This window comes from Sinocyclocheilus anshuiensis, unplaced genomic scaffold, assembly GCF_001515605.1.
Source record: "Sinocyclocheilus anshuiensis isolate Anshui unplaced genomic scaffold, SAMN03320099.WGS_v1.1 scaffold1392, whole genome shotgun sequence".
NCBI lineage: Eukaryota > Metazoa > Chordata > Actinopteri > Cypriniformes > Cyprinidae > Sinocyclocheilus > Sinocyclocheilus anshuiensis.
The window spans coordinates 27,243-54,289 of NW_015542476.1; the positions used below are offsets into that span (position 1 = coordinate 27,243).

The window sequence follows — 27,047 nt, forward strand, 5'->3', positions numbered from 1 at the left end:
ATGGTCCCTTTAACACATTCTGTTGACTATATAAGCAACATTGCGCCTAACTCTCATTAGAGTATTAGTAGACTGGTTAGAATAAGTTGACATGTACTTGCAAAGTTACTTATAGTCAGTAGAATGTCTTTTGGGAGACCATGACAATAAAGAGTTAGCAGATATTAAGCAAACAATCTACTAATACTCTGATTAGAGTTAGTAGACATGTAGGTGCAACATTACTTATTGTCAACAGAATGTTCAAAAGAGACCACCAAAATAAAGTGTTCCAATCAGGAGGGACCCTTTGACTTGGTCAGGGGATGAAATCGTTCATCCCCACCTGGAATTGTGGGTTTGGCCTCTGAGGGGGCCCAAACCATGGACTTTGGTCCATCAACTGAGGTTGTTGAGACCATACCCCACTCCAGAGCTCACTCCACGAGGAAACTGTACTCCTTGAAGTGGGATGTGTTCGCTTCATGGTGCGGAAATCGTCAGCTGGTCCCAGCTAACTACCTGGTTGGTTCAGTTCTGGAGTTCCTGCAGGGACGGTTCTCCACAGGGTTGACCCCCTCCACCATGAGGGTCTACGTGGCAGCCATAGCTGCTTACCATGCCCCTTTGGGTGGTCAGTCAGTGGGAAGAAACCTGTTGGTAGCATGTTTCCTTTGTGGTGCTTTGAGGCTTTTTGCATCTGGACCAGGAGAAGTATGGCAGCTTCTATAGCCTTTTCTCAGGCTTTTCCCTGCAAGATGCGGCAGGCTGGTCCTTTCCACTCACATTTGTTAGATTTTGCAATCTAGATTTGCGTACTCTCAATACTTCTGCCATGATTTACTAGACTTACACGATACATGATGATTTACTGTACATGATACACTAGACAGGCATTTGTCAGCATAGCGGAGTGGGTATTGCCATTCCCAAAGCGTTTCTGAAGGGGAGTGTCTGTAGATTACATATGTAACCATGGTTCCCTGAGGGGAACAAGATGCTGCATCTCCCTGCCATACTTCCTGCATCCCTGTGAGTGGTATGCTTCGACCTATCAGAAGCTAATGCTGTTTGTTTCGGATGTTCTCTACATCACCCCGCCCGTGATGTCTCGCCATTCCATTGGACTGATTTCACACATGCTTCAGGACACTGTCACGCAGAGGCGCTTCTCAAAGTGTTTCTGTTGCAGCGTCTCGTTCCTCTCGATGAACCGTGGTTACACATTTTTTTCTGTAGTGCTGCAGAGCTATAATTGAACATTTTTCACCATTCAGTATAAAAGAGAATGCATGTTATCCACAATGGCTGATATATTTTTGGGCAATGGAGCCTTATGTAATTTTATCTTGAGATACTAAACACTAAATATAGGTATAGATGGGGACCAAAAAGTGATCACTGTCATTCCAGACCTGTACCAGACTTTCATCTGTACTAGGGATGTGCATCTCATGACTGAGGCCGATACGATACGCATCTCGATACATAGCCAACGATACGATACATTAAAGATACATATGAAGCAGCGATGCGATTCACCCCTATTACGATGCAGTGCGATCCAATTTCGATTCGATTCGATTCAACACAATGCGATTCGAGACAATGCGATGCAATGGAAAAAATATGATCACTTTTAATGCCTCAAGGCCTGTTTCATAAAACAAGTTTACCAAATAAGCCAGGCTTATTTCAGTTAGTCTGACTCATTGTCAAATGATTTGGTTCCATAAAGCAAATTTAACATAGACCAACTTCAGTCACTGTGGCAACGTATGCTGGGAAACTTACCTGGTCTAAAGCAGGTTAACTGTCAGACTAAGCTGAGTTCCTCTAACACTGACCACTGACCAATTATTTATTTGACTTTTTTTTTAGTTTCTAGCCAAGCAGAAAGTCTCTCTCTGGTTTTATGACAGCTGTACCTTTGCAGAACAGAACATTACAATCAAAAATTGCTCTTTAAAGCATTAAAATAACTAAATTAAAAGTTAAAATCACTGAATTAAAATTAAAATAAATAATAAAGAAAATGACTTCTAAACTGCTATAAGAAACACACATTAACTCATTTGAGCTGAGTAATTAGTACTGAACTAGCTTACATTTGATTTACCCACAATAGTCCCTTTACAGTTACCTACTGCTATCATAAAAATACACTTATATGAAGGTTTAAAATTCTACAAAAGGCACATTTAATGTCCAATAACCAATATTTTAGCAAAATGTATATTTTACTCAGAATTATTGTGCTCCTATTCGATTGCGTGCCGTCTGTTAGCACGCATGCGCGCAGCTGCGCTCGTTCACTCGTGTAAGCCTCGCCCACTCCTGACAGCAAAATGGATATATTTGCATGACTTTCTAACATTTACAGATCGCAGTGGAAAAGCGCCATAACTGTCAGGCTAAGCTAAGTTCCTCTAACACTGACCAATAGGAACACAATGATATTACCACTCTCTCACATGCTATTATTTGACTTTTTTTACAGTTTCTAGTCATGCAGCCTTTCTCTCTGGTTTTATGACAGCTGTACCTTTTATAGTTTGCAGAACAGATAGCAGAACATTACCCCGACTGATTTGTTAGGTTATTTCAAGTCAGGTTTTGGACTTTAATCCCAGTTTTTTCTTGGGTCTTCGTGGTGTTGTGATGCATCATATTCACGCAGCAGCGGTGATGAGAGAACGCGCTTGACAATCAAATACATAGATCACAGATTATTCGTCACTTTCTAAATAATAAAAGTATAGCGCATCCACTAGTACTTATATATAAATAAATCGTTTTTTACCGATGCAAGTATGTTAGATACGATGCATCGCGATACAAATGCCGACTTGTAACCAATACTAGTGTTGGGTCATTCTTGAACGATTCGTTCATTTTGAACGAATCTTTAATATAATACACACTTTTTAAACTGATGCATCGTATCGTTAACTTTTTATGCCGATGCACCGAGCGAATCGGGGAATCTTCCCATTCCTAATCTGTACAGTAGAACACAAAAGAAGTTATTCTGAAATTTGTTCAGTCTTTAATTAATGTCTGTAAGTATATAATAAGTTGCAGATCAACCACATCGATCTGACTCACTGCACATGTCTGTTGCCTGCAGTTTTTTCTGGCCAGTTGCCTTGTTAGTTTGTGCTGTCTGTGTAATAGTTCTTGTTTGTGTATGTGTTGCAGCTGCTCTCCGAGAGCCAGATTAACATGGTGAAGGTTGTCAACTCTGTGAGCGATGCTCTAAATGCCATGCAGAAGGAAACTGGAGGTCTGAAGGCCAGGGTGAAGGCTGACCTGCAGAGGGCGCCAGTCAGAGGAGTTCGCCTTAAAGGCTGTGCAAATGGTAGGGGATCCATCTCCTTTGTTTATGTTTGGGGTTTTACCTCTGTGTCCATTGTCCATTTGATCCACTATATACTTTTTAAAAGTTTTGGGGTCGTTAGGATTTTTTTTTTAATGTTTTTTTTCTCTCTCTCTCTCTTTCACTTATGCTCACTGCATTTTCTGAGGAAGTCTGCATTTACTTTAGGAAAAATACATTAAAATAGTAATATTGTAAACTGTTATTACAACATAAAATATTTGGTTGCACTTTATTTTAAGGTGTCCTTGTTACAGTGTAATTATACATATAAGTACTGAGTAATATTAATTAACTACATGTACTTACTATATGGTTAGGGTTAGGATTTGGGTTTGGCTTAGGGTTATTTGCATGTAATTATGCATAATTAATTGTTATTATAATAGTATTTATTGTTACATGTGTAACAAGGACACCTTCAATTACAGTGGTACCAAATATTTTGTTTCTGTGTAAATACATTTTAAAATGCAATGTATTCTTGTGATGACAAAGCAAATTTTTTCAGCAGCCATTACTCCAGTCTTCAGTGTCACATGATCCTTCAGAAATCATTCTAATATGCTGATTTGCTGCTTAAGAAACATTTCTTAATATTATCAGTGTTATATTTTTTATATAAAAACATGTAAAAACATGATGTTCATCAAATAATAACAACAGCATTTATTTGAAATATAATTTTTGTAACAATATAAAAGTATTTGCTGTCTCTTGTGATCAATTTAATACATCCTTGCAGAATAAAAGTATTATTTTTTAGATTTTTAAATCTTACTGACCCCAGACTTTTTAATGGTAGTGTATGTTTCATTGTTTATTCATGTGTCCCTCATCCCTCCAAGCGTCCATCCATCCCTCTCTTTGTCCCAAGCAGTCAATATTTTTGTTGACATCTTTCTCTTCTGAGAACCATTCAAAAATAATTTGTATTTGCTTGCAATATATGTATTGCTAATATTTCTTTATATTATAGTGACTAGTGACAAGTTCCTTTTTGGAGGCTTATAAAAGTGTGAAATTGACTTTTTTCCCTGTCATGCTTTTGATATTACAGCTAATGATATTTGCTATTGAGGAGTTGGATTCTGAATAGCATAGTAGCATGCTGCTCTTACTATTTCCTGTAGCTCCAGAGTGATTAGTCACATGGCATTTTTCCCTCAGGTGATTGGCTTTGAACGTTCCATGGCCCAGTGAGCTAAGATTCAGATGCAGATCATGTACTCTGACATCAACTCAGAATCACAAGCACTTTGGTCCCCCTAGCAGAGGCGCTCTGATCCTCCTCTCATTGTTGACTCATTGATTCTCAATCCAAAGAACATCAGACAATTTCACGGAAAACGTGAAAGTGAAAGTGACGTGACATGTGGCCAAGTATGGTGACCCATACTCGGAATTAGTGCTCTGCATTTACCCATCCAAAGTGCACACACACAGCAGTGAACACACACAAACCGTGAACACACACCCGGAGCAGTGGGCAGCCATTTATGCTGCGGCGCCCGGGGAGCAGTTGGGGGTTCGGTGCCTTGCTCAAGGGCACCTCAGTCGTGGTATTGAAGGTGGGAGACAGCGCTGTACATTCACTCCCCCCACCTACAATCCCTGCCGGTACGAGACTCGAACCCACAACCTTTGGGTTATGAGTCCGACTCTCTAACCATTAGGCCACGACTTCCCCAAAAACTGTGTTTAAAAAGTGCACATAACTATTGTCTTCTTTTTGTGTCCCCGCTGATCTGAATTCTCATTAGACGAGTCGCTGGAAGCAGACTCTGTGGAAAGTGTCTGTGCTTAAATTGTGCTCTTGGGAGGCCTAATGTGTCTGAAAGCATTTTACCACTTTACTTTTAAGGCCCTGATGTCTCTGTTGGAGCCACAGGTGTGGCTTGTAATGAACCTCAGTATGGAGCAGACACTTGTATGCAAGTGTGTGCCAGTGAAAGAGGGTTTTCTATAATTAGGGAAAAGGATCGCTCTTTTGGGAACAGAGACCAGTAAACTGAGAAGCACCAGCTGCCTTGGAAAAACCTGTGCAAAGTCATGTTGGCTAACCTATAGCGATATCCCTTTGGTCATTAAATTAGCCTTGGCCTAGTTTAGCTATTTAGCTATTTGCTATCTTGTAACTATCTGGTGATCTAGTCTTTGTAGTTTGTGTCTGACTCTCTCTCTCTCTCTCTCTCTCTCTTTCTCTTTTAAGGCTCTCGTCCACGGGACTGTAGTGATATATATGCAAGCGGTCAGAGACAAGATGGCATCTACTCTGTTTTTCCCACTCATTACCCCGCCGGCTTTCAGGTCTACTGTGATATGAGCACGGATGGAGGTGGCTGGACGGTGAGTCACATTAACACACATGCACATTAGTTTGTGTGAGTTTGTAGTAATATGCACCTCCTGAAGAGTGATTCATTGGTATTAGTGGTATCACATCAAAGTGAGGCTTTAATTTTAATGTAAATGTGAACGAAATGGGGAAAAAGAAGAGAAGATTATTGTGTTTCAGGGTTCTTCTTCTCAGTCACTTATGGATTTACACACATGGGGAAGAACGGCCCCCACAAAGAAAAGATGTGATGTTGGATTGTCATGTCGATTGACAAGTAACCTAAATATTGAAGTAGGCATGTCCCACTAATTGTTTAATGTGGTTAGGACTTTAGTGGTCTAGGATTGTCATAGATTATCAATTCAGTGATTTGAAGGGGCAGCAGATCCACAAAATCGGGCTTCCTGATCCATATTGTCAGGATTATGGACCTGTTTTGTTGTGTTTTCCCTCCCCATGTGCTCCGTGACCCAGTTTCTCCCTCTCGTTGATTGTTCATTAGATTCTGGTGTGTCTTGTTTCTAGTCCTAATCACCACATGTATTTTAGTTCCAGTCTGTGCGTTCCTCCTTTGTCTGGTCTACTATGTTGTGTTCGTGTGTCTTCTCCCCCGTTCCCTGTGTGGATATACCCAGTGTCTTTGGATCTATTAAAGACTGTTTCGATTACCCACGTCTCCGTCGTTCCTCTCCGACACAGACCGTGACACATATACACTTGCCAACACAAATTTAAATGGATTTACCCAAAAATATAAATTCTTTCATAATTTACTCAACTTCACGTAGTTCCGAATGTGTATGACAAAAGATCAGTGTTTTTTCTCTATACATTGAAAGTCAATAGGGACCAGTGTATTGTTTGGACCCCAGTGTTCTTCATCAGTCAGAATATCTTCATTTGTGTTCTGCAGAAGAAAGAAATACATATAGATTTTGAAAATCATGAAGGCATGTAAATTATGACCATTTTTACTATCCCTTTGAAGGACTGCAGAAGAAAGAAAATCAGTTATGGAACGACATATGCGAGTAAATCACAGGAGTTTCTATTTTGGGTGAACTATCTGTTTAACAATGCACAAAGCATACACAGATTTCCCAAACCAAAAAATATCATTATTTATTTAATCCATCACATTTCAAGCTGTCTGCTTTGCTTTTCTCTCCATTTTAAATCTAATTTTAAAACCCAGATTGGGGTAGGCTAAAAGCACAAAAAAAGTCAAATGTACTTTTGATGTTATATTACATTTTATGCATCTAATCTCTCCAACCATGTACTGTTGCACTAATCCACTGTCTGGTTCAGTAATGACATGTAGATATACTGATGTCTTTATTGAGGTTCTTTACAGAATGAGGCTCAAAGTTGCTGTCATATTTAGCTGCTTAAAATGGTGAAACGCATTGTGAAAGCACTTAGTGAGATTGATATAATGATGACGATATGATTCTAATGATAATGCTGAGGGTCGTTATTATTATTACTCTAGGTTTTGAGATTGTGTAACCACCGGGGTCTCCCAGCGTAGGATTGAATCCTGCTGACTACGGAGGCTGTCCTTTCCAGAACTTTTCCTCAGCGATCAATAACATCTGCATGCATATCTATCTATCTGCATGCAGTAGCACATTCTGAAGTCATTCGTCTATATTTAAATATGAACATCTCACAGAACAGCAGAATATGACATGTTTTTTGAGAATGTGAGAATATGAGAGAGAAACAATAGGAAAGACAGTTTCTTCAGTTGTGGCAGCAGCACAGATGGTTTCTCTGTGCCCCATTCCAGCAATCATTGAGTGTGCATGGGCATATTTGAGTGTACTGTATATGGGAGTGAGTAAAATCAGTGACATCATAGAGGCTGGTGATAGAATGAGAGAGGTAAAAAGAGAAAGATGTTGAGAGGAAGTGGCTTGAGGCGAAAGAGGGTGTATGCAGTCTGTCAGGCTATTAGTTCTTCATAACTGTCCCACTTTCTGTTGCTCAAGAGACTGTTGCAACTAGGAAAGAAGACACCCACAGTCATAGTGTGTGTGGGGTGGGGGGTTGTACTGGTGTTTGTGTATATTGAGGGGAGACTAATGAAATATAAAAATTAAATGAGCCAAAGAGGCGAAGAACAAGAAGAAAGAATGAAGAGATTCAGATACACTACCTTTCAAAAGTTTGAGTTTTTTTTTTTTTTTTTGGTAAAAGAAATGAATACTTATATTTACCATGGACACGTTAAATTGATCAAAAGCAACAGTGAAGACAATTATAAGATTTCTATAAATAAATGCTTTCTTTTTTATGTTTCGATCACCATAGAAAAAAAGACTGCATGTTAAACTGTTTTAACTTCGATAATAATAAGAAATATTTCTTGAGCACCAGATCAGCATTTGAAAGATTTCTGAAGGATCATGTGACTCTGAAGACTGCAGTAATGGCTGCTGAAAATAAATTACTTTTTAAAATATGTTCAAATATAAAACAGTTACTTTAAATTATAATAATATTTCACAATATTGCTGTTTTTAATCAAATAAAGGCAGCCTTAATAAGAGGAGGGCCGGTGTCCTCCAGAGTTTAGCTCCAACTTGCCTTAACACACCTGCCTGGAAGTTTCTAGTATGCCTACTAAGACCATAATTAGCTAGTTCAGGTGTGTTTAATTAGGGTTGGAGCTAAACTCTGCAGGACACCAGCCATGCAGGACTGAGTTTGGAGACCCCTGGATAATACAGAATAAAAGTATTTTCACTCATGGTATCAGACTTTTGGACATCAATTGTATAGCCAATTTATTAAAAAAATACTCAAGAGAAAGTAAGGCATTAGTTTTGACATGGAAGATGGCTTCAAAATAGTGGTCCAACGACATTAATTTCTTCAAATTGTCAACAACAGAAAAATTTGTATGCAATAATGTGACAATTGAAACATTTTCCTAAGGTGCTCTCACAAAAACCTAGAAATTGAAATTAAATTTGATTATGTATGATCTAAGATGGCTATTTTTTTTCTCTCAACTCATAATGACCTTTATTTCCATTCCCGGCTTTCATTTACTGTAACTCTGAATACATATTTTGTCTAGTTAACTGTGTGTATACAGAAATGAGCCGTAATTGCGGGCTTAATCTGCTGCTTTTGTTCCAGCACTATCATTTGTGATTTTCAGTACAAAAATGGGTCATCCTTTTTCACCGCTTTAAGCTTAAACAGCTCTTCAAAACACACACCACCTTCCTATTACAGACTGCACATCCACAATCACCTCACTGGGAGTTTAGGATGAATTCAACCCACTCTGATCCATTTTTTGGACATCTAGTAATTGATTGCATCTGTTCCGAAAGTCATGCACTGTCCAGATGATGTAAGCTTACAGTGAAGTTTGCCACCCCTACAACAAATGGAAACTGAAATGGAAGAATTTATAGCCTGAGCCACTTTGAGCCTGTGCAGTGACCTACAGCTTTGCTTTAATATCAAAATGAGACCTCTCAATCCTCTCATTCTTTACTATGTAATTCCTGCCCTCGTCCTTTTGTTGCCTCTTGTTTTCATTTCAGCAGGGAGCATGACAGAGAAAAGAGAGAACACTTCTTTCTGCCAGACACTGTGAGCTCCTATAAATAGGAATGAAACTTTTTTTCCTCAGCATTAATGCTAAACAGAGAGAGAGGAAAGGAGGAGAGATGCAGGGAGGGCATGCAGGTAAAATAAATAAATAAAGTTTCTGCAACACTGATATTTTTTTGGGTAACACCTAAGGCATTAACAGATGAAAGAATAGAGGTGTCAGTCAAGTCTTTTGACTTGATCATGCATTACAGGCTCATTCTGTCTATCTCTTTCTTTCTCCCGGCTACCCTTTCTCTCATACACACATACAAGCACACATCTATGCATTCATGTGTGCAAAAAAACCACAAGCTCACACGCATTATCACCTGTGGTGGTGATATTCTGTATTCCGTTCCTGACCCACGCTCTGCCCCGAGATAATGTATTCCACTATTATTATTTTATCTGCTAAAAGGAGAGGACTAAAAATTAGCACTCTATAAATCATTTATGGGAGCAGATCTATTAGAGTGCTACGTGATCTGGCATTATCAAATGGTGCTTTTATCAAAAGTACCCACAACTCCTCTCTGAAATATTAAAAAAGCACTAAGACCTGAAATGTAAAAGTTTTAGATTGAAACTCAATTTGTGGACTCAATGGGGTGGGGGATGCACTTGGAATGCAACTTGTTTTTCTTCCCTTTCTAAAAAAAAAAGGTTTTCAATGTCTGGCTGTTTCGTTTTGCTCATTCATGTTTCATTGCACGGTTGTATATATCCAAATGCGTGTTTTTAAGTAATTGCGCAGGGCGAAGGCTGTGTCATAGGTTTGTAGCTGTGATTAGATAAAGTAAGCCTCTATTTTTGTAACATGCTACGTGGTGTAGGATTTATGTTTTGCGATTAGGTTTTGAAATGAAATGAGGGGTTAGAATTCAAATTGTAGAGAAATTGAGACATATGGACATAAAAAAAAATAAAGCATAGCAGGAAATGTCAAATTATTGATTTATTGTTTTATTTTTAACTGGAAAAGATTGTGCAGAATTGACCTTTTGGGAATGACCGTCTTTAATGGTAGATACGTGTGTATGTGTGGTGTAAACTGTTTATTTTGTGCTGTTTGGGAGTACATAAAAACACCCCTCCAAGAAATGGAATCAAGCATTACATTTTACAATAAAGTTTTGTATATCAATATTAGTGAATGTATTAGGCACCATGAACAAACAATGAATAGTAGTTCCTATTATGTTTTTTTTATTTTTTCACTTTATTTTTCTAAATTAGGTTTATTAATAATTTACAGCAATTTTAAATCTTGCTAAATATTTAAATATAGCCTACCTTTTTATTTTTACATATGAACTTTTGTTTAACTATTATTATTATTATTATTATTATTATTATTAATTTGAGGCATTTATTAATGTTTATATATGTAGAAGTTAACATTAAGATTAATTGATGTACAATTTGTTGTTTCATGTTAACTGTAAAACAGTTAATTCCTATTTATTTTAAAATGTTTTTAATAATTTTCAGTATTTTTTATTTTTATTTAAGTTAAATTTTAATTTAAAAATATAGCCTACTATTTTTCATTCATAGCCTGGTTAGTTCATGGCGCATCAGTTAAGGTTGCATTCTACAATTTTTACTGTTAAAATGTAAAAATTTATTTGTATACACTGTAAAAAAAATTATACACTATATTTACTTGATAAAATTGTGTCAACAGATTACTAGCAATATTGTAAATTAAATTCAACACATAAAAATGTATTAGAATTAATCAAATGAGATACTTACAAATTAATTATTCAAAATGAGTAAAATAGCACAAAAGAAATTAAGTAAAATTAAAAAACAAAAATATTGGTTTCATTGGACAAAAAAAAAAAACCACTATGCTAATGAATATTATGTTATGCATTCCAGGCCAGTAGATTGCGATCAAGAAACACCCTGCAAAAATGTAATATGCATGCACGGTCACCTTTTTCATAAATTCATGTTTTTGTTGTTTACATGGAGATGATACAGGCATCGTGTTCAAAAGCTTGTGTTTCCAGGCCCCCAAAATGGAGTTACTGAAGATACCGAATGTTAACAAAGATTCACTGAAGGAGAAAACCAAAATTTTAGGTTACCATTACGGTGGTCAGTATTTGGTTTAGTTGGGTTCTTAGTTGGTTCACTTTAATTATTACATTAACTAATGTTAATGTATACAACCTTATGGTAAAGTGTTACTGAATCAGGTTACACCCGTACACTACTCCTCTCTCTCTCTCTCTCTCTCTCTCTCTCTCTCTCTCTCTCCCGCACGCACGCACACACACTACTGAATCAGGTTACACCCGTACACTACCTCTCTCTCCCTCGCTCACACACACATTTTGTGTCTTTCTGTAAGATATCTGTAGTAATGATGGGCAGTGACAGTCTCTAAATCTTCAGATTAAACATCAAACATGATTCTGCCTCTCCCAATTGATCACTTCATACTAATCCAGCAATTCCCCTGTCTAGAGCAGGAAAAGAAAGATGGTTAAGGAGAACAGAGGGAGAGAGAGTGATAAATGGTAAGAATCGATGACAGAGGAAAAAGAGGAACACTCAAAGGAAGGAGGAGAATGGGGACAAGGAAAGAGGGGTGAGCAAGCTGAGAACAAAAGAGTGGCTTTTAAGACCCAGCATCATAAGTGTGCTGAAACAGCATATGTTCCCGTCCCTGCCGGCTGCGTTCTCACACCTCCTTGCGAATGTGATCGTGTCAGAGAAACATTAAGCTGTATCTCTACTCATTTCCTTGCCGCATTCATTTATTCTCCTTTTGTATCTGTCTGGATCTTTCTCTCTTGCCTTCATAGCATGAGTCGTTAGTGGCGATGACTATTGCCATCCTGATTAAAACCAGACATCTGTTTTGTGTGTCTTGTAGACAAGGGATCCTGCCCTCATGATGTAATCAGCCTCACTGTCAACCACAGATTAAATACTGATTGTGGCATAGTGTGGAAAACCTGAAAGCTGGTTTAAGGTTATCTGCTCATATTTTTGTGTGTTGAGGTCTCCACAAAGTAATGGGGATAATGTACAGGCAGGTGTCATCATCTCAAAATAAAGCCCGGCAGGGGGATCGGGGATTATTTTGCAATAATAGCCAACTAATTACAAGCCAGGGGCATCATGCTCTGTTGTTTTTTGGCCTGGCTCACTTCGTGGTATTTCAGATCTATCTGTCTTTTCATTTTAATTCTGCCTCTTCACATTCAAATCGAAATTGAAATTTTGCATCATGTTTGCTGCCTTAGTTCAAATTGTGGCCACAAATTTGACAAAGTTGTGGGAATAAATTCTTAATTTGTGGCCTTATTTATTTATTTTAATTTGTTTTACATTCCTTGTTTCTTGTTCCCATTTCATGTGTGGTGCTCCGAACTTGACAGATCACCATGCATTTTCAATTTTGATCGGCATGACTTTTTTGCCACAAGCATGCATTTTATGAAAGCAATTTCACAGAAGTATTTGTGCATTTTCTGGTTGTCCCATGTTTAATGCAAATATTTTAGCATCCTTTTTTTCCCCCAAAAATATGATGTTTCGGTCAAATGCAATGAAATAAGTGTAGCTTAAGTGTCCAAAACGCTTTTTGGGGCCATTGTAGGTCATTTCCATGGTCGCTTCTGTTGTAGTCAGTGTAGGATTAAACCAGCCAAATGCAGTGAGAGCTTAAGCAGCTGACTGTTGCGTTTCCTCAGCTGACACTGTCCTGGCAGATAAATACACACGCAGCTGTGTTTGGAGACAGATGCATTGACTATCTCATTGACAGATTGACAGACACATTGATCTCTTAATCACCACCAGCCATCCAGAACCTGAGACAGGAACACCGCCTACACTATTACACCTCCATCACTTACACGCTTCTTGTTCATTGTGCTAGTGTTTGTCCTATAAACGGCAATAGAGATGTCTTGTGTTTCTCCGCTGTCACCCAAGGGTACTTTGTCACTTGTTTAAGTTCTCTGCATTGAAGCTTTGTAAGACTCCTGTTCCTAGGGAGAGAAGCAGCAGTGCTGAATATCTTTTATCTGTAATCTTGCTGGCGGTAGGCTGATGAAGGCCAAAGTCTGTACAAATCAGTTTGTAATCCAGTGTTAGAGACATCGATAAATCGAAATGTCTTGTGCTGCCTTTAGATAAGCCATTTGCTCTTGAACTTGTGGTTAAAATTTATACACATTTTCAAGAGGGTATTATGATAAGGTTCACTAATTTTTTAATTAATACATTTTTTTTTTAATTAAAAAATGAAATGTATCTTAGAGTGGCCCAAAAATACTGAATGTCTGAATGTCACTGCATTAGATTAAATATTAAACTAAGTGGCATCTGCTAAACAAATTATGCCAGAATAATGTTTTTCTGAGCCATTTTTTCAATGATTTTTAACCTACTAATCTCCAGATGTTTTTTAGTGTGTGCATGAAGTAAGCTTCCCTCAAGTTCACACAGGTCTTCAAGCAGAGTAAAGATAGGTAACCTATAGTTCATCACATTGAGGATGATCTATTTACATTTGGCAATCAGAATGTGCCCATATTTTGTATTAAATTTGAACAATGTATCTACTGGTTTATTAATTTAACCTTAAAGGGATAGTTTACAAAAAAATACAAATTCTGTCATTAATTACTCACCCTCATGTCGTTCTAAACCCGTAAGACCTCCATCCATCTTCGGAACACAAATTAAGATATTTTTTATGAAATCCGAGAGCTTTCTGACCCTGCATAGACAGCAACAGAACTACAATGTTCAAATAAAACAAAAATAACAACTTTATTCAACAATTCTTCTCTTCCACGTCAGTCTCTGCCGCCATTGACGGGAGTACCACAACGCATGTGTGTGATGATGCTTACGCGGGAGCCGGCATTCTGACATAGCATGCGCTGTGGCTTGCTTTCAAGCAGAGCAATGCACACGCATTAATCGTGGTACTTTCGTGAATGGTGGCGGAGACTGACACGGAAGAGACAAATTGCTGAATAAAGTCGTTATTTTTGTTTTCTTTGTGCACAAAAAGTATTCTCATAGTTTAAAATAAAATTATTATTCACTCTGTAGCTGTGTGAAATGGAAAAAAAAAAACAAGGGAATAATGATCTAAACCAAGGGAATCATTTGAGGACCTAAGTCTTACTAATAATTCAAGTCTTACTAATAAAAAATAAATATTTATTGTTTTTGTTTTAAAATCATGGCTTTACAAATGAATGCAATATGTAAGCTGGATTCTCACAATTCAAGTGAGACTGATTACTGGTCTACAATTAACTGTGAAGATAAGTAACATAGACAGATGGAAGTGTAAGTAATTCAAGATGAACGAATATATATATATATATATATATATATTTTTTTTTTTTTTTTTTTTTTTTAAAAAAAAAAAAAAAAAAAAAACTCTAGCTTTCTATTCTACTTGTTTTTCTTTGTTTGTGTATATATATATATATATATATATATATACACACACACACCTTGCTACGTGTACTGCGTTAGGCTAAAGACAGGTGAATCCCTAGGATAAATGTAAAACCAGGAAAATTCTCTAAAGTTAAATTTTATTGGACACAGCTATTAATGAACGCTAAATAATAATTCACCTTATACAAATTATAATTTTAACCATGAAGTCACGACTTCTGTCTTCTGAATATTTAATAAATGGAATCAACTCAGAACTTTAAAAATGCAGACTTAATTTTTCATTTTTATTCTCTGAGGAATGTAAAACGCATAACCCAAGTGACACATCAAATGTCAAGTAGCACTTCAGGAACTGACCTGCTATAAACAAACATATCAGAGCCCTCCTTGAGCGAGGACAAATAATTTTCGCTTTTTTTTATCACATGCAAGAAAAATATATTGATTCCAAAAAGGTTCTGTAAAGAAGAACCACACGGAGCAGGTGCCACCACAGTGATGCCCTCAGCTGCCATAATCCTTCGGTGGTAACTTTAATTAAATGAGAATCTTTAATTAGTCTAGTCAGCAGTGACTGACATTTTGGATGCAATTTGTCATTTGCAGTGAAATGGCACCGTCATGACACAAAGACCACAGGCCGAGATTCACAGATCACTGCACTGTAAGGGTTTCAGATCAATTGCTGTAAACACCAGGGTGTGAAGAGGCTAATATCACAGTGGTTATAGAAAAGAATCAGCCCCTTTAAAATAATCACTTTTTTTTTTTTTTGCTTTGCAGCCTGAAATGAAGACGGACACAGTTTTTGTTTTATCCAGCTGTATTTACTCAGTGCAACTTATAACATCCAAGTGATATCAATAAAACCACTTTGTGGTCAGTTTTGCTGTGTGCTTTGGGTCATTGTCATGTTGGAAGGTAAACCTTCCTCCCATTGACAACTTTCTGGCAGAGGGCAGCAGATTTTCCTCGAGAATTTGATGTTTTTTTGCCCCATCCATTTTTCCTTCCATCTTGACCTGTGCTCTATAACAGGATATTACCACCTCCATGCTTTACTGTAGGAATGCTGGTATTTGGATGGTGAGCTGTATTGGATTTCCGCCAGACATATTGTTTGGTGTTGAGGCCAAATAATTCAATTTTAGTCTCATCTGCCTCAGAATCTTCAAGGTGCGTTTTGGCAAAGCTCAGTTGTGACTGCATGTGGCCTTTCTTGAGGAATGGCTTTTTTCTTGCAACCCTCTCATACAAGCCACATTTGTGATATTGTTGTCACATGCACACAATAACCACTCTTTGTCATAAATTCCTGCAACTGCTTCAGAGTCGCTGTAGGCCTCTTGGGAGCCTCTCTGACCAGTTTCCTCCTGGCTCTTTCATCCAGTTTGGAGCGACGTCCTGATCCAGAGAGGGTCTGTGTTGTACCAATACCTTCCACTTCTTAATAATAGACTTCACTGTGCTTGCTGCAGTTGCACTACCAAGGACTGAAATGTTGGTGTTATAGCTTTCACTTAGATGTTATAAGTTGCACATTGTTGTTATAAGATGTTATAAGTAGCTGTATTTATAAGAGTAAATAAAACATGGTGGATAAAACAAAAACTGTGTCCGTCTTCAATTCAGTCTGCAAAGCAACAAAACGTGATTATTTTAAAGGGGAGTGATTATTTTCTATACACACTGTATGTGAGGTGACATTAAGTCTTTTGATTGTGTGAATGACATGAAACAGCTCATTGAAGCTTTTGGTGATTTTTTTCCCCCACCTGAATAATAGATAGAGACTACAAACTAACATTTTCCTCAGATGTGTAGTGTGAATTATTATTTAGTGTATATTACTAGCTGTGTGAAATTCCATTCATTTTTAAGGTCCATTTACAGGATCCACCATCTTTAGTAGAATAATAAAAAAAATGTTTTAAAGAATTGTCAGCTGTTTTTGTGCACATTATTACTATTAATTCAAAACTTGCCAGCTCCAAAAAGGGTAAAAAGTAATTCATATGACCCTACTGGTTTATGCTAAGTCTTCTGAAGCAGCACGATCATTTTATGATGAACAGATTTAAATTTTCAGAAATGTACACAGACTACATCAAATATGGCAACACAAACCTCAACTAACATCAAATTTCTTTTCTCATTTCATATGATCAAGCACGGTGACATTTGTGAAGTTTATATAGCCATATTTCATTGAGAGTGTATTACATTTTAATTTACATTTTGATCTGATATACCAGTCAAGCCTTTTGGAAATTAATTTTAACTTTAATTTTTACACTTTTTTGGAGCTTGAAAGCTTTGATTTCTATTGACTTTCATTGTATAGACAAGAACAACAAACATTTTCAAAATATAATTTTTCAATGTTTGCAATGACATGAAGGTGAGTAAATGACGGATTGTGTGTGTGTGTGTGTGTGTGTGTGTGTGTATTATCCCTTTAAAAATAAGGGAAACTAACCACAATCATTTTAGATAAAAGTTTCACATTACAAATGAAAGTCGTTCTTTTATGTGTATTTGTTGGAAAGGGATTGCTTCATTCCTGAAAGCTGTTAGGTGACAGGGACAGCGAGAAAGAGGTCGACCGATTCTAATTTGACCTTTAATACTCCCTCTCTCTCTCTCACTGTCTGTTTCTCTGCCTCTGCTGACACTGTTGTTAGACAGTGATGGTCAATGGCCCTTTGACCTTCACTTCTTGCCTGCCTTCAATCTACTGAAAAAAGGCAAGATAACACACAGGCATGATTGTATGCGTGTGTGTGGATGCATGTGTAATTTCAACCTTGACTGGTGTCTGCCTCAGTTCTGTGCAGGCAGGGTTGATCTCCCAGGAGCCTCCAGGGCAGCTACAGGGTGGGAGTGATGCGGGAGAGAGCGAAACCTTTAAGATGACTGACAACTGTCATCCCGTATTGGATCAACCCCTTTCCCTCCCCATCTCTCGTCGCTACCGAATTTCAACAGAAAACAAAGTCCACCTGTTCATGACTCCAACTGACCAGACATTTTAGTGTGATAGGAGAAATGAAATGCGTTAGACGCATTGTGTTTTGCAAACATGCCATTTACCCAGAGGGATTACAGATAATGCAGAAGAACAAACACAGACCCCTGAGTGTTGTTTCTGATTACCATATTGCACTGACTGCCCTTCTGTGCCATTAAAAAAAAAAAAAAAACTCTCACACAGACAACAGTCAAAACTAGTGTCAGTGATTTTGACAGACTCATTATGCTGGCACATTTGATCTCTTTTATTCTGTGCATGTCCGCTATTGCACTTTCTTAGGACGCATCATCTTTAATGTCCTTCTTGCTAAAATTTGAACTCTAATTCAACTTTCCTCCTCCTCTGCTTGTTGTTGTCGTCATCACTGAATGCTCCAAAACAAGCAGATCCAAAAGCATAATTTATTGTAAAAAATCCCAAAACAAAGAATAATCAAAATCAGAGCATCAGAAAACACATAACAGAAAATAATAAACCAGCAACCAAAGGCACAAAGAACCGGGCTTATATGAGGATAAGTTAACAAGGAAATGAGACACAGCTGAATGAATTGAGACTTGATTGTCAAAGCAAAGGGTGATGGGAACTGAAGTCCAGAGAAACAAGCACAGTAAAGAAATGTGCCCTCTAGTGGCCTTACATGGGCACACCAACCAGACATTGTGACATTACCTCCCCTTTAAGGAGCGGATACCAGATGCTCCACCAGAACACAAAAAAGTTCAGGAGGGAGGTGGAAAGGAGGCGGATCAGGGGGGCGGGCTGAGGAACCCACAAAAACTGAGAACAGAAAACCAGATAACAGAACTCAATACTGCAGCAACAAAAGACACACAGAACACGGTATATATAGAGGAGCTAACAAGACTAATCACACACAGCTGGAAACAATGAGATCAGATTGAGAGAGCAAAGGGTGATGGGAAATGAAGTCCAATACAAAACAAACAATAATCCAGAAGAATGCCCTCTGGTGGCTGTCAAGGCATACCAGCTGCTGGCTGTGACATAAACCCCCACTTAAGGATACCAGACGCTCCATAAAAAGTCAAAGAAGTCCAGGGGGGAGGTGGAACGGAGGCGGATTAGGTGGAGGGGGGGTGGGCCAGGCCCGTGTAGTGGAAGAGGGCCTAGAGACAGAGGCAGACAAGGGTGCCAGGGCGGGGCCGGCAGGGCAGGCGACCAGGGCAGAGTCAGGAGCATGGCAGACCGTAAAGGTGGAGCTGACAACCACCTCAGCGGAGCTGACAAGGCAGATGAACAACCTAACGGGCCAGGCAGGACTGAAAAGAAGAGCACAGAGTTTAGTAACAGCCTCAACGGCTGCAAAAGGACAGACGGGCAGCTCAGCAACAGTCTCCTTGACCGTAAAAGGGCAGACTAAGAGTTCAGGAGTGAACTCATAAACTTGAGTGGGCTCTGGAGCGGACTCATAGACTGGTGCGGGCTCTGGAGTGAACTCGTAGACTTGAGTGGGCTCTGGAGTGAACTCGTAGACTTGAGTGGGCTCTGGAGTGAACTCGTAGACTGGTGCAGGCTCGGGAGTGAACTCATAGACTGGAGAGAACTCTGGAATGAACTCGTAGACTTGAGTGGGCTCTGCAATGGACTCATAGGCTGGAACAGACTTTGAGGACTCCCGGACTAGAGTGGGCTCTGGAGTGGAATCTGAGGGCTCCCGGACTGGAGCAGACTCTGGAGTGGGCTCTGAGGGCTCCTGGACTGGAGCGGTCTCTGGAGTGGACTCTGAGGGCTCCTGGACAAGAGCAGGCTCTGGAGTGGACTCTGAGGGCTCCCGGACTGGAGCAGGTTCATGAGTGGACTCTGAATGCTCCCAAGCACGCAGGACAGTCCAGAGTCCAAAGGCAAAGACGGCCTTCTTGAAAATGGCAGCAGCAATGAAATTGGGCAGTTCTGTGGCGAGCTCTGAGATCACCAGAGTCGGGTCCTCCAGGACCACCAGACTCGGGACCACTGGAGTCAGATCCTCCAGGACCACCGGACTCGGGACCACTGGAGTCAGATCCTCCAGGACCACCGGACTCGATACCACCGGAGTCGGGTCCTCCAGGACCGCCAGACTCGGGACCACCAAAATCGGGTCCTCCGTGACCACCGGACTCGATAGCACCACAGTCGGGTCCTCCAGGACCACCAGACTCGGAACCACCGGGGTAGTCATTGCTGCCCTCTTCCTCCTTGACCTTCGCTTGCGAGACAGAGACTGTGAAGATTCATTAGATTCACTTTGTCAAAGCAAAGGGTGATGGGAACTGAAGTCCAGAGAAACAAACACAATAAAGAAACGTGGCCTACTCTAGTGGCCTTACATGGGCACACCAACCAGATATTGTGACAGTTGTACACTGGCAAAATCCTTTTGAAAACACTGTAAACATGTTTTTATCCTTCAACAACCTTTTAACCAACCATTCAGATTTTAGGGTTTGGGTTAACACTGGTTTTCAGGTGTTTAAAACATTTTAGCAGCAATTTCTTAATGATTTTAGGGGTTTGTTAGGGGATAGAGTTTTACTTAGGATTGTTTAGTAGAAAATTTGTTCCAATATAATATGTTGATCCAACATTTCATACTAAGTTACTGGTTTTAGTTTACTTCACAATTTGTTTACACAAATGTGTGGAGTTCATGCAGTTTAAGTGCTGCTGTCATTTAATGCAAAAGGGGGACAGCTCAAATACTGAGACATTCTGATATTCATTTTTTTTTCATTTCAGTCTTTTTTTAATTCAAAGTGACTCAAACTAGTCATATAGTTTAAAGAATAAAAAAATGCATGATAGAAGTGCACTCAAACTTTTGCATGGCACTGTACAGTATGTGATTGTGTCTATACGCAAATGGACTATGAGCTCTGTAAGTCCTACTCTTCTGAGTCAGTCTTGACTAAATCAAGATAGCATACTCCATTAAATTATATTATCCTTAAGATCACAATGCTGAGCTGTTCCATCGTGATGTTTGTTCAGGTCTCATATCAGTCTCTGCTGAGAGAGTTTAATCTTTCACTCTTATCATGGATTTACTCTGAGGAAGAGCCCTAAAATCACACAGTAGGCCTACTTTATTCAAATGCACAAGCTCACACACATACATCATACATTAGAACACAACAGGACATTTTCCTGTTGTTCAGAAGTTATCTGAAGAACATCATGCAACCCACTAACAAAGTTTTGAAACAAATTTGTTGTTAATTATTATTCTGTTTCTGCTTTTTTTGTCAGGTAATCCAGCGGAGGGAGGATGGGTCTGTGAACTTCTTCAGGGAGTGGGACTCCTACAGGGAAGGATTTGGCAAAATCACTGGAGAGTACTGGCTTGGTAAGTTGTGTATTTGTGTTTGTGACAGAGAGAAAGCATGTGAGCATAAACTGTGATTTTTTTTAATTATCAGTGTAAAAAGCTGCCAACACCTCTCAACCACAGACACCTAGACAATTACACCCATTCCTAGGTGTTTCCACACATCTGTGCAGTCACATGTCAGTCCAGCTATCTGTCATTATAATTAAAATTGCAATTATTTATTCTGTTTGCTACATCATTTCAAATTCAAGAAGTAATTTCTGAATGTTGCACCCTATAGACCTTTTAGACCTGCAGAGAGTCATACAGTCAACAGTACACGTCACAGATCTGTCAGGGATTGTGCTATAATGGCAGCCTGATTGTATGGAAGCCCGTTTCCGCCACTGAATAAAAAATAAAAGAGGTAATTGCGACTTTTTATCTCACAATTCTGACTTCATAACTCGCAATTGCGAGTTTATATCATGCAATTCTGAGAAAAAAAGTCAGAATTCTGACTTTATATCTCGCAATTCTGACTTTATAACTCGCAATTGTGTTTATATCACGCAATTCTGACTTTATTTCTCAGAATTGCGACTTTATGTCTCGCAATTGCGAGTTTATATCATGCAATTCTGAGAAAAAAAGTCAGAATTCTGACTTTATATCTCGCAATTCTGACTTTATAACTCGCAATTGTGTTTATATCACGCAATTCTGACTTTATTTCTCAGAATTGCGACTTTATGTCTCGCAATTGCGAGTTTATATCATGCAATTCTGAGAAAAAAAGTCAGAATTCTGACTTTATATCTCGCAATTCTGACTTTATAACTCGCAATTGTGTTTATATCACGCAATTCTGACTTTATTTCTCAGAATTGCGACTTTATGTCTCGCAATTGCGAGTTTATATCATGCAATTCTGAGAAAAAAAGTCAGAATTCTGACTTTATATCTCGCAATTCTGACTTTATAACTCGCAATTGTGTTTATATCACGCAATTCTGACTTTATTTCTCAGAATTGCGACTTTATGTCTCGCAATTGCGAGTTTATATCATGCAATTCTGAGAAAAAAAGTCAGAATTGTGAGATAAAAAGTCACAATTACCTTTTTTTAAATTTTTTATTCAGTGGCGGAAACGGGCTTCCATATGATTGTGTATCATCCCTTAAACATATTTATTTGTTGGTCTAACCTAGAAACTGAAAAGCACTGAATTAGAGCGCTAAACATCTATCTCCACATGATCTGTGGATGAGCAGCAGCAACTCTTTCCCTCTGCTTTTCTTCCACTCCATGTAGCAAGCGGGAATCAAATCAACAAGTAAGCCCAAATTGCCGTGTTTACTGTTTTTGCAAGCCAAAATGACTTTTGACAGCCAAAGCGCTATAATCATGCTCTTAACCAGCAGAGAGGTTTAAACTAGAATCATTATTGTGTTTGTTGGTCTGCGTGAGTGTTTTTGTTCCTCTGTATGCTTGATGAGATGAGCAGTGGCGACTGGCTTGTTGTTCTCTGCTAAGATACAGAGAGAGAGAGGATGTACAGGGAATTTAAAGGACATAACTCAAACACACACTCACACACAGAATGTGTGAGGTCATAAATTGGTGCAACGGATGCAGGAAGACAGATGGATGTGGCATCAGTCAGGCCCATGGGAACGTGGAAGAAGATACAGTTGTTTCTAATGCTGCCACCCCACTTCTGCTGGTGTGGCCAAGTGAGGCACTTGTGCTTCAGGGCATACTTATACATGGAAATAGATTCTCATTGTCTTTCCAAATGTTAAGTAGATTATCATCAAAGAGACATACAGTTTGGTTTAGTCAAGTGTGAACTTACATACCCTGTTTCTCTGCACAAACTCTTTGTTAGCTGCGTTGCAGAAGGTTGGCAGTCATTGCAGTTTCTATAGTGTCCTGTTCTGCTTATGCCCCACAGGCTGAGAGAGGGACAAGAGTAGCAGGCGATATTATAGTGTCCATAGTGGCCGTGTATAGCTTCTCACACTCATGGACATTGTTTACCCTTGAGATAAAACTTACATCATATTCCTTTTAACCAATCAAATTCCCTCATGACTGATTTTTCTTCCTTATCCTTGACCCTCCATGTCATCAAACACTTCCACTGAAGGCTCATCAGAGTTATGGTGATGGCAGAGGCTGCTCTTGTTGGATGAAATGGGGCTAATTTTATGATATACAGTGGTTGAATTTTGAAAAATAGAGCTTCCCCTCCCATTTCAGTCTAGGGCTGCAATCTTTGCCAAATTACAAAACTGCTTGAGCTCAAAAGTACAGGTCTACCAAGCTGACTTATATTGATTTAGTGATTATTTTTTATTTTTGGCAGCATGCACTCCTTTAGGATTGGAGTTAAATGTATATTGCTTGTAGCATAGCAGTACCTCAATTGCACTGATTTTATGCAGTTTTTTTATTTAATTTTATGTCTGAAAAGAAGCAGGAGTCATAGACCTCCTTTCATGAACCTGCGTTATGTTACCATCATTAATTAGATTTACTTGAAAAGTCACAAACTTTTTTTAAACCTTTGACTTAACGATTTTCAAGCAATAAGGACAAAGCCAGGCAGCATCATACTCAACAAAGGACAGGCGGCAAGGATTGTGAAGTCATTCAGTTCTCTTTCATTTTTGTAGTTCATCTGTTATGGTCAATAGAAATGTGGGAGAGAAAGATGAAATGAAAGAGGTCATACGTCAGATCAAAGAAAAATATAAAAATAGTTTTTCTTTATTTTTCTATTTTATGGACCCAGTGAGTCAGAGAAAGAGCATAGAAAAAAAGAAAGAAAGTGCATATTAGATCAAGTACTGACTGACGCAATGTACACATGCTTAAAGTTTCACACAGACATTCCATCTATGACTAACAGCTCGAACATAGGTTCATATAATACAGTATAATGGCCAGTAGGAGGGTCATGTGTTGAAAAATCCCTTTGATGTGGGACTTCAAGGCAAGATCTTCTTACAGTCAAAGATGTACATTCTATAAATCAAGAAAGATTCTCCTCTCTCTCTCCCACCTAACATTCAAGTTTTTAAATATAATTTTATATTGCAATAATTTCACATTCAATAATCAAGATGAAGCAGAAACAACATAAAGACATTATATTTTAAATATGTGTTTAATGGCATCTTTTTTATGACTGAAGGCAAGTATAACTCATACCAATACTGCTGTCTACTACTGTTGTCTCTATAAAATAGTTTTCTTTTCACTAATATTCAGCCATTTACTATTGCCATTCAACATTACAGTATAATTGAGAGCTATCAATTCTAACATTTCTTAGACTTTAAAAAATAACAACTTCTTCACATAAACCCATTATAATAAATGTCATTCGTAGCTACCTGTGCCTCCAACAGGTAGGAAATACACAGAAATTGAATAAAGTTATCAAACACTAAATTCTAAACGAAATATAGAGGAATCCTTAAAGCTACAAAAGCTATTGATTTCCTTTTTTTCTTTTGTTCTTTGATTAAGAGACATCACAGCTGCTGGGTTATTAGGTTAATTTGGCTGCTTAATTTTGGATCTGACACGCATCGAATTTTCTCACAGCTCTTTACATTTTCTTACTCACTTCAGGTTTTAAGGTCTCTACTAATAAGCTGACGAGTTGAATCGGGTGTTAGATGAGGGAGACAGTGCTGGGCTGCTCCAGAACAGTTTTGAAAACCACTGCATTTCATAGACATGTTCTAAAATATGACTCATATATAGCAAATACTTAAATGCATGTACAGTTTTAAGGTAGATTTAATCGCCTTTTTGGTAACTTCATGACTTAACTGATGACATAAGTACAATATTGCATGCTTGTTGTTTCTTTTGCACTTTAATATGAAATGGTATAGGCTACAGCACGCACCACCCCTTTTGCGCGTGCAATTGAAGAGCATGTGCTACCAGCACAGTATAATGGCTGACAGGACAGGAAAATTAGTTTTTACCTGACAACATCTCATCTGATTGCAGTTCACTGTTGTTCTACTAAAGCTCCCTTGTCACTTGTACCTTTTTCACGCTTGTTTGACTTGCACCTGGCGCTGAGGCGAAGTTGGAGTGCGCATCTGAAAAGTCTGCTGTTTGATGTGGTCGTAAATATGTTCTGCATCTAAATAAACGCAATTCTTGTCAAGAAAAAAGAGTGGGGTGGCCAAGCTTAGCTCCGCCCCTGCGCTAATTGCGTTAAATATTTTTAACGCGTTAAACTGAAAAAAATTATCGCATGCGTTAACGCATTAATTTTGACAGCCCTAATACAGTGTATATATATATATATATATATATATATAGCCAACTAAAATTACAAATTAAAAAAAAAAAAAATGTAATGTAATGATTATTTTGCAAAAATGATTAAAGATTTATTCCGCATGTGGAACAGTCCTTAAGACACTTGTGGTTTGAAATTAATTGGAAGGCAATTAATGTCACAGTTAAAATAATTTTGGACATTAAAGAGACCTTTCTACTGATGTTGAAAAACACCAGAATAAAGATGCCCAGATGCCCAGCCCGGCTGATCGTCCTCACAGTGTCAAACCAAGTGTACCTCCAGACGTGTCCGGGAAATTGCAAGTGCCTTGGTGGAAGAGGGAAGTAACATCTCACAGCAAGAACAGTCAAATCTGGTTCAGTCCATGAGGATGAGATGTATTGTAGTAAGTTGTCATTTTTGGGTGAACTATTTCTTTAAAGCAGGGCAGGAGTCTGAATATCAGATGGTTTATAAAAGCTCTTTAGACTGGGCCAGTGATGGCAAACTGTGGTAATCTCTACTAAACTATTACAGCTCCAGCAGCTTTGTGTTGCAGTGTGTAGGTGGTTCACAGAGTGTGTGAGTTAGTTTTTTGTCTACAGTGTGGCATCTATAGCCAATGGCCCCCACTGGGAATACAGCTTAGAGGGATAGTTTACCCAACACTACAGTTCAGCAGAAATGGGGAATCTAATATTTTCTAAACTACACAAAATTATAGCAGTCTGAATCAGGGAATTTCAAAGGTTTTGATGCCATTAATTCACAGATTCATTGCAAAATTTAACCATCATAAAGTGAAAGTTTATCATTTGTATGTGTTTTGTCTTGCCAATTTACACATTCAAATAATTTCAAACCATTCCAGTGCAAGAAGAGACACAAGAGAACTCAATTCAGTATTTGTGTGCTTTTTCCTGTGCATAAAGCTGCACACACCCGAAGCGTGCACACACACAGAGGCTCTCCTCTTTCGCATCTCCTTGCGTTGTATGTCATCTCTGTCCATTTTAAACACTTTTTTCCTCTCAAATCCCCAACCCCTTCTCATTCTGCAGCTCTCTCTCTCCTTAATAGCCTCCATTAGTGTACTAATCATCTCTGTTAATCATCTTGTTTTGCTCTTGGATCACTCTCGGTGGAAATCAGTGCATTTTTGTCATGTTTTCAGCACTGATTGTGGGAGAAAATCAGCACAATTCTTCAGAAAAGATTTAAATATGCTAAAATATGTTAAATGGAGCTTAGAGTACTACAATCTATCGGTTGCTGAAAGCATTATTAAATTAGTCTGAATGTTATTTAAACAACATCAGAGATGGAAAAAATACATCTGAAGCCGGCCTACGTTTTTTTTTCCCCTTTTTTTGTGGCTTGTTATAGAGCTGTTTTGGGCACCTGTCATACTAACTAAAGACCAGCTTTGCCACACCGGGAGACCATCTTAAACCAGCTTATTGGGACAGTTCACTCAAAAATGTACCTACACTCATGTCATTCCAAATCTGTATGACTTTGTCTTCTGTGGAACACAAAAGAATATATTTTGAGAAATGCCTCAGTGTTTTGTTTTATTTTTGTAATTTTTATATGTTTTTTTTAAAGTA

General features: G+C 38.4%; 1 protein-coding gene across 1 annotated transcript in view; it reads left to right on the forward strand.

Moving 5' to 3' along the window:
• Nucleotides 1–27,047, forward strand: part of LOC107693814 (fibrinogen C domain-containing protein 1-like) — a 65,407-nt gene that overhangs the window by 18,283 nt on the left and 20,077 nt on the right. The window contains exons 4-6 of the mRNA XM_016493336.1: nucleotides 3,181–3,340; nucleotides 5,571–5,707; nucleotides 21,058–21,154. Coding sequence (XP_016348822.1) covers nucleotides 3,181–3,340; nucleotides 5,571–5,707; nucleotides 21,058–21,154 — 394 coding nt within the window. The remainder of the gene's footprint in view (nucleotides 1–3,180; nucleotides 3,341–5,570; nucleotides 5,708–21,057; nucleotides 21,155–27,047) is intronic.